General features: G+C 37.7%; 1 protein-coding gene across 1 annotated transcript; it reads left to right on the forward strand.

Moving 5' to 3' along the window:
- Window positions 1-265: 265 nt before the first annotated feature.
- On the forward strand, window positions 266-1,181 carry LOC103737553 (olfactory receptor 688). Its single transcript, XM_008837371.1, is given in 2 exon segments — window positions 266-978; window positions 980-1,181. Coding segments are annotated over 2 exon segments (915 nt in total).
- Window positions 1,182-9,688: the final 8,507 nt, after the last annotated feature.

Genomic DNA, 9,688 nt, shown 5'->3' on the forward strand with positions numbered 1-9,688 from the left:
AGTCCTTGAGCATGGGAGGTCCTTCCATCTTCTGATGTCTTCCTCAATTTCTTTCTTTAAAGAGTTAAAATTTTCCTTGTAGAGCTCTTTAATGTCTTTGGTCAGGTTTATTCCAAGGTATTTTTTTAAGAGTCTCTTTGAGAATGCTGTATGGACCACATTATGGCAGGTGAGGCTTATTCTTATACACTCTACTAAAATAACCAGTCTTTTTCTATTTCCCCTTAATCCACAGGCAGATGCTGAGAACAAGACATCTCATATTATGGATACTGTCCTGCATGCAATCAACAGCTCAGAGTTTCAAGTGTCTAAGTTCATCCTCCTGGGGTTCCCCAGCATTCATGAGTGGCAGCACTGGCTCTCCATGCCAATGACTGTCCTCTACCTCTTAGCACTTGGTGCTAATCTCCTTATCTTGACCACCATTCACCGTGAATTCACCAGCCTACATCAGCCCATGAATCAGTTCCTTGGTATCCTGGCTATAGTGGATACTGGCTTGGCTACCACCAGCATGCCCAAGATCCTGGCCATCCTATGGTTTGATGCAAAATCCGTCAGCCTCCCTGAGTGTTTTGCACAGATCTATGCCATCCACTCTTTCATGTGCATGGAGTTAGGCATCTTATGCATGGCAGTGGATAGATATATAGCCATTTGCTATCCCCTTCAGCACCCTTCCATAATCACTGAAGCTTTTGTACTCAAAGCCACACTGTGCATTTTGCTCAGGAATGGTCTGCTGACCATCCCCGTGCCCGTGCTCGCTGCTCAGAGACAATACTGCTCCAGAAATGAAATTGACCACTGCCTATGTTCAAACTTGGGGGTCACTAGTCTGGCTTTTGATGACATCACTGTGAACAGATTTTACCAGTTGACCTTGACTTTGATTATTCGCTCTGTAATGATGCTGAACTCTGCTGAGGCAACATCTAAGGCCCTCAGAACCTGCAGCTCCCATCTCATCCTCATTTTTTTTTTACACAGCTGTTATTCTAGTATCTGTCACCCACCTGGCAGGAAGGAAGGTTCCCTTCATCCCTGTTCTCCTCAATGTGCTCCGTATTGTGGTCCCCCCATCCCTTAACCCCATGGTGTATGCTCTTAGGACACACGAGCTGAGGATGGGCTTCCAGAGGGTGCTGGGATTGAGTGAGCATGTGTCCAGAAAGTGAATCAACTTTATATGACAGAACATCAAATGCAGTATTGCGGGGCATAGAATTTGAGGCCCAAAATATGATGTGAAAAATCCCATCTCTCCCTATTGCTAAGGACATCAAAGTCATCTAGCTTGTGTAGTATATTACGTGTGCAAAGTACTGCTCTCTGCTTTTCACAAGTGTTAACTTAGTTCCTGTAACAGTTCTATGATACAAGTACAGTACAGTTGTTTGTAAGTTTTGCAGATGTAGCAAATGAATTGAGAAACCTTGTCAAGGTTGAATAGGAAGTTCCAGCATGAGATTTGAACTCGATTACTCCTCCCCCAAATCTCTGCTCTTAACACTTTCTCCCTATTCACCTCATTACTCACTTTTAAATGTAAAAAGGGTAAAACAACTTAAAATTATATATTACTTCTTTATGGTAAATTTTCATTTAAAACTTGGCAGCAGGGATGAGAGCAGAAGTAGAGAACCCAATTTTACAAACAACAGAAACAGAAAATATTAGCAATTACAATTTGACTAAAAAGCAGAAGGTGATCGAGGTCAAGTATCCTTCATTCAATCAGAAGGAAGAATATTCAGGTCATAGAGATCATATGGCTGATATACAGATACATGCATGTGTAGATACTCCAGAGGAAGCATATGGACCGTGTGTGATGGCCATGTCTATTTACATGACAACTACTATGCCTGTGGACCCCTCCAGACAGTGATATAAAATCTCAAGGAAGAGAAAGTACTTCATATTGATCAAGGAAATTTCAAATTACAGTCAATTGTGTGGGGAGAAAAATATTCACTGACCAAGTACAAAAATCAAAGTAGTAAAATAGTCACCAGAGCAAATCTATAGTAAGAAGCCAGAGGTTTCTGTGATCACTGATGCTTAAGATACTAAAAAGAAATTTTTAAAACTCCTATGAACAACTGATTTCTCTCTTTCTTTTGAGAAGAGAAATGATTTATTGTCTATACTATCCTTTGCTAAATGGAAATTTACAGAAAAGACAATTTTGACTTAAAGTGTGACTTTCAGAAATGTAAAATCATACATTTCTTGGTCCATGATCCCAAGATAATTAGTTCTTCAATTCCTGAGGAAAATAAAAATGTTGGCAGCAATTTTCCTATCTAACGAAATTACAGTGCTTTTTAAATCTTCTACAAAGAGTCACTCTAGACAACATTTTGGTGAGAGATTGACAGTAATTATTTCATCAGTTCACAAACTCTTGAATTAATTTGCCTTAGAGCCTGAAAAAGAATGTACCAAAATGTTTAAAAGAAAAAAATTCAACATGCCTTGAATGTCTCTAATGACTTACAAAAATCCCAACGCCATCTTATAGTTCACTCACATTATAAAGTATAATGAAAGTCTCTAAAGGAGATTTTTCCCCACATGATAAATGTTATTTTTGAGTAAACAGAAAAATTAGACTAAATTTGTTTTTTGTCTATTTCGATGCGCAAGAATGGATCAACAATGGTGAAATGTTTGCTCAGAACAATGTAAATATGCTAGGTTTCCGGGCACAATGCCATGATATGATGGTCTTTACTCAGGCCAGTAAATTTAGAAGCTACGGGCAAGGATTTTAGGCCATTGAACCTCCAGCAGGTGAATCATCTTGCCTTTGAGAGCCAGCTAGATGGCACAGGCATTAGTCAATCTATGGATAAGGCAGACTTGTTTCCTTCATTTATCTGACAATCTCTAAAGATGCAAGAACATGTTAGTCATTTTACATCATTGTGACAAAAAAGCTGAGAAAACAACTTAAAGAGGAAGATTTGGGCTTATGGTTCAGGTTGTGCTCAGCTTGCTCCATTGATCTTAGGCCTATGGCATGGAGGAGGCATCACAGAACAAAGGCATCATGTAAGGCAGTGCTCATTTCATGACAGAAGAGAAGCAGAGAGAGAAAGTGAGTTCATGGACAGGGCCCTTCAAAGGCACACTCCCAGCAAGCTACTTCCTCTACCTAGGCCTCACTTCCTAAGAGCTTATGCATCTGTGACCTCACCAATGCATCAATTCGTTGATGCTCTTAGTGCTTTCATAACCCAGTCACATCTTGATAATGACACTAGCTAGGGCCCAAGCCTTCAACACATAAGCCTTTTGAGGAGAATTGTCAAATCTTAGCTGTAACAGCCCACATTCCTCTGCTGCAAAAGCTCATGTCCATCTCATAATGCAAAATGCATTCATCTGCACAAGTCTCAAGAATTTAAGCATTTCTCAAGAGTCCAAAGATCAAAGTCTCCTTTGACACTCAAGGTAAACTCTTACTGTGAGTCCCAGTAAAGACAGAAAGAAAATTACATGCTTTCAAAATACAGTGACCTGTATAAACATTTTCATTCCAAAAGGGAGAAATGGGGGCATAAAAAGAAATGGTACCCACGCGAGATCAAAACCCACCAGGACAAGCATTAAATCTGTAACTCCAAGTCCATCATGAAGGACACACGGTGGTATGATGTAAACTCCAAAGCGCTTAAACAGTGCTATTCATATGGCTTTGCTAGCTCAGCCCCCAGGTCATTTCTCTTGGGCTGGCTCTACTCACTGCCTGCCACTTTCCTCAGCAGAACTTCATGTTCTTTTTATCTCTAACTTCCTGGGGTCTTCACTGTAGCTCTCCATTTTATTCTCAGAGTTCCAAGCATTGCCTTCTCGGGGTCTGCCCATGGGGATTCTGACTTTCCACACATTACCTGGCATCCCCAGCCTTGCTTTGAAATCTGAGTGGATGCCTCTGTGACTCCACAATTCTTGATTTTGTGTGCCTACAAAAGCAGCATCCAATGACTAATACTAAGAGAAGCAGAAAGCCCTAAGAAAGCCAGTCTGGTACTGAATGAGGTCACACTGTAGGACCATGCTCCTAGATCAATAAACGAGGGGATAGTGTTCCTAAACTACTTGCATTTGAGTAGGAAGACAGAGAAGTGACCTAAACAGTTACAAACCATCATTCCCCATGAGGCATGGCGAAAAATCTCAAACAGAAATCAAGTCATTAGCACACTCCATATCTCCTCAATAAGTTAAATCAAACAAGCACAGCAACATTCCAAGATTAACTACTAGAAAACACCCACACAATCCATGGCTAAATCCCCTGAACATTCCCCTCAGTTTGACTAAACTTTAAACATGTTTCTCCCTGGTTCTATGCCCCTAACCTCCCTTTTCTCAGAGCACTTGCTTTAGGAAATTGTTTATTATAAACACTTTCTCAATAAATCTCCTTTCTCTCTTACAGTCAAGGAATGTCTTTCTCAGGACCTGGAAAACATCTCTTGAAATGTAGATATTAAAGAAGACCTCCTGTCTCATTGTCTGTGAGAGTATCAAAAACTGACTTCAGTGAGTGCCAATTAGCAAACACAGCTGGTCCAGTCTCAGAGAAAAACATTTACAAACTCAGTAATAACACAGTGTGCTCCACGAATCCTATCAATCAACCTCTCCACTGAAGCCCTCCAGTGGTTTCCTACTACCTCATGCCAGTGCTTAGATCCAACACCAACTCCAAAATCAGCTCCATGCTCTCCTCTTGTTTTAGCAGAATAGAAATTCCAGTTTTCTCTGCTCTCTCGCATACTGACAGCAGGGGCATTGAGGTGGAGGCAATCAAATTCCATTTCCTTATCTTGCCTAGTACAATTTTTCTTCAGCATCAAAAACAATCATATAACTTAGCAAAACCCAGTGATAGCATGACATCAGTACTATCAAACAATTCACAAGAGATAGAATGCATTCAACAACATACACCAAACCACTACTGAAGTAAATTTTTTTGGTCTTTTTGAGACAAGGTCTCCCTATAGCCCTAGCTGGCCTGCAACTCTCTATGTAGACTAGGATGCCCCAAATCCTGACAGAGATCCACCTGCCTCTGCTTCCTGAGTGCTGGGATTAAAGATGGGCCACTACACCCAACTTCAAGCAAACGTCTTTATAGCACCTTATCCATGGAGGTTTAAAGACAGTAAAAATTATCCCAAATAACTGTACTATCACTTAAGATCTCTTACTGACTACTCTCCATCCACCCCATAGATATGCCTTTATAAGAAAATATTTCTCAGATTATTCTAATTTGAATGTACTGTTATCTAATATGATTCTAATACAGTGTTGACTGAATTTTGCAGTATGGAAGTCATTAGAAAGAACCGTTTCAGTGTGGTGATTGGATACCAGATGGATAACCACACAATAAAGAGATAGGAAGTGAAGGCACTATAATAATATGTCTGTTACAGGTTCTCCAGTTACTGAAAGGTGGACCCTAGGGATACAGGAGTGAGGTAAGACTAAGGAGGCAAGGGTGAGAGAGGGAGGAAGAGGTGAGAGAGAGTAAAGGAAAATGAGTTACTGGAAGAGACTGTGTCCTAAATGTATGATAGTAAATTATTTTGCAATAAAATTCAAAGCCTGGAAAAATTATTCCAAATACCCTTTTATAGCATCTAAAGAATGTTTACTCCTGGGGCTGTAGAGATGGCTCAGTGATTAAGAACACTGGAGGGGGAAAAATTAAAACAGATTTAAGGAATTGATTTCCACTAAACCAGAGAGTATTTGATAGAGTATATTGATATGAAGAGAAAATTAAATACTCTGAAGAATGCACAAATAATAAATTATTCCAGAGCAGTCAACCAAAAGAGGTCTAAGAAAACAGCACTGCAACCACGGCATAAGAGGAATTAATAAACATTGATAGATAATAACTCTCAATATTAATGGTCTCAGCTTCCCAGGAAAAAGACACTGACTAACTGATTGGATTAGAAAACAGAATTCACGGATTTTCTGCCTCCAAGAAACATGCCTCACCAGCAATGACTGACATCACCTTAGGATAAAAGGATACAAAAAAATTATTTCAAGTAAATGGACCTGAGCAATAAGCAGGTATAGCTATTCTAATATCTGGTCAAACAGACTTCAAACTAAAACTAGTAGGAAGAGACAGGGAAAGTCACTACATAATCATCAAAAGAAAAATACACCAGAAAGATACTTCATTTCTAACCACATATACACCATAAACATGGGCAGCCAATTTTATAAAAGAAACTTTATTAGACCTAAAATCACACACTGACTCCAACTCATTGAAAGTGGGTGACTTTAATACCCCATTGCCACCAATAGACAGGTCAACCACACAAAAACTAAATACAGAAATCCTGGAATTAAATAACAACATACAGAACATTCCAAACACCAAAGATACACTTTTTTCTCAGCAGTCCATGGAACTTTCTCCAAAATTGACTACATATTAGGTCACAAAGCAAGTCTTCATAAATTTAGAAAACCTGAAATATCCTGTATTCTATATGACCACAAAATAATAAAGCTAGATATCAAAAACAATCAAAATGGGAAAAAATACACACATACACTCATGGAAGCTAAATAACACACTATTGAATGAAAATTGGATCAAAAGAGAAACCAAGAAGGAAATTTTAAAATTCTTAGAGTAGAATGAAAAGACAATGTACTAAAACCTATGGGACACAACGAACACAGTCCTAAGAAAAAAATTTGCAGCATTAAGTTCCTACATCAGAAAACTAAAACAATTCATAAATAATGATTCCAACATCTGAAGGCATTGGAAACCCAAGAACAAACAATATCTAAAAAGAGTACATTGGAAGAGATAAATAAAATCAAGGCCACAATTAATGAACTAGAAACTAAGAATACGATACAAAGACTCAATGAAAGGAAGAGTTGGTTTTTTGAAAAGATTAATAAGATTGACAAAACTTTGGAAAAAATAACTAAAAGAGAGAGAACTCAAATCAACAAACTCAAAGATGAAAAGGGAAACATCATAACATACCCTGAGGAAAATCAGAAAACCATGAATACATACTTTAAAATCTATATTCCACTAAAGTAGAAAATCTAAAGGAAATTGATAAATTTCTAGATATTTACAGTCTACCAAAGTTAAAACAAAATGGCATAAATAATTTTAAAAGACTCATAACAACTAATGAGATAGATTTAACAATTAAAAATGTCCCAACTAAAAGGAGCCCAGGACCAGGTGGATTCAATGTAGAGTTCTACTACTAATACCAATACTCCTCAAATTATTCTATAAAATAGAAAATGAAGGAACACTCCCAAAATATTTCTATGAAGCCAGTATTACTCTAATACCAATACCACACAAATACCACCCCACAGAAAAGACAGTTATAGACCAAGCTCTCTGATGAACATAGATGCATAAATTCTCAATAAAACACAAACTAAATGTAAAAGCACAACCAAAAGATTATCCACCATGATCAAGTTGGCTTAATCCCAGAGAGGCAGGGATTATTCAGCATACATAAATCAATAAATATAATCCACCACATAAACAGACTCAAGGACAGAAACCACATGATCATCTCATTAAAAGCAGAAAAGGGCTTTGACAAAATCAAACTATCCATTCATGATAGGAAGGGAGCGTCTAGGGATACAGGGAATATATCTCAACATAATAAAGGCAATAGGCCTCAAGCCCACAACCAACATCATCATAAATGGAGAAAAACTCAAAGAATTCCCATTAAAATTAGGAACAAAACAAGGATGCCCATTCTCACCATTCCTGTTCAATATAATTCTTAAAGTCTTAGCTACTGCAATAACATAAATGAGACAAAGTCAATTAAAATTGGAAAGAAGTCAAAATATCTTTATTTGCAGATGATTTGATTCTATACATAAAAGACCCTAAATACTCCACTGGGAAACACCTAGAGCTGACAAATACATTCAACAAAGTATCAATATATAGACTGAACACCCAAAAATCAGTAGCCTTCTTATATACTGATCATAAACATACAAATAACGAAATCAGGGAAATAATCCCATTTACAATAACCTAAAACATCTTGGAATAAACCTAACCAAGGACATAAAGGACCTGTATAATGAAAACTTTAAGGCATTAAAGAAATAAATTGAAGAAGATACCAGAAGATAGAAAGAGCTCTTCCATGGTCATGGATTCATAGGATTAATACTGTGAAATGGACATTAAAATAGCTTTTAAAATATTTATTAAAATTCCAACACTGTTCTTCACAGAATTTGAAAAAATAATCTGAAATTTCATATGAAAACACACAAAAAAACAGGATCATCAAAACAACCCTGAACAATAAAAGAACTTCTGGATTCGCTACGATCCCTGATTTCAAGTTATTCTACAGAGCTATAGTAATAAAAACAGCATGGTACTGGCATAAAAATAGAAACATTGATCAGTGGGATAGAACTGAGGACCCAGATTTAAATCCACACATTTATAGCCACTTGATTTTTTATTGAGCTTTTGTACATTTCATATAACAGTTCTTAATCAAATTTAGACACCCTTCCCTTCATGCATGTCCCTCACCCTTATCCTCCACCAGATCTCATGTATTCTGCTATACATGTTAAGTTCTATCCAGTCAAGCATTTGTACCCAGATATCCTTTGGTGACACCTTATTTTTGACAAAAGAACCACAAATATACACTAGAGAAAAGATAGCTTGTTCAATAAATGGTGCTGGTCAAACTGGATAAGAGCATGTAGAATAATGAAACTAGATCTCTGTCTCTTACCATGCACAAAATTCAACTCTAAATGGATGACAGACTTCAACATAAGACCCATTGGAACTTAGAGGCACAGGAAAGGACTTTCTGAACAGGACTCCTTTAGTGCAAGCATGAAGTCTAACAATGGGACTACATGAAAGTAAAAAGCTTCTATACAGCAAAGGACACCATCATTTGAGTCTTCGAAGAGATGACCTACAAAATGGGGAAATAATCTTTACTAGCTGCACCTCGGACAAAGGGTTAGTATCTAGAATATACAAAGAACTCAGAAAAGGTAAACATAAAGAAACAAGCAACCCAAATAAAAAGGGAAGCAGGAGCTGAACAAGGAGTTCCTAAAGATAAAATGCAAATGGCCAAGAAATATTTTTTAATATTTTATTATTTTTATTTTAGGTGTATGAGTGTATTGTCTGCATGTAGGTAAGTGCACCCATGTCGTGCAGTGACCACAGAGGTCAGAAGAGAGCATCAGATCCCCTGGAACTGGAGTTAAGGACAACTGTTAGCTGCCATGTGGGTACTGGGAAATGAACCTGGGTCCTCTGTAAGAACAGCCCGTGCTCTTAACCACTGAGCCATCTCTCCAGCCCCAAGAGAAGAATTTTTTAAATGTTCAATATTTTTAGTCATAAGGTAAATGCAAATTAAGACCACTTTGAGATTTTATCTTACCCAAGCCAGAATAGCTAAGATCCAGAAAACAAACAACAAATTCCAGTGAGGATGTGGAGAAAGGAGAACTTATCCATTGCAGGAGGGAATGGAAAATGGTTCAGTCACTATGGAAATCAGTATGGAGAGCCTTCAAAACCTCAAAATTGATCTGCCATATGATCCAGCCA

The sequence above is a fragment of the Nannospalax galili genome, unplaced genomic scaffold (assembly GCF_000622305.1).
Source record: "Nannospalax galili isolate Female #2095 unplaced genomic scaffold, S.galili_v1.0 scaffold398, whole genome shotgun sequence".
NCBI lineage: Eukaryota > Metazoa > Chordata > Mammalia > Rodentia > Spalacidae > Nannospalax > Nannospalax galili.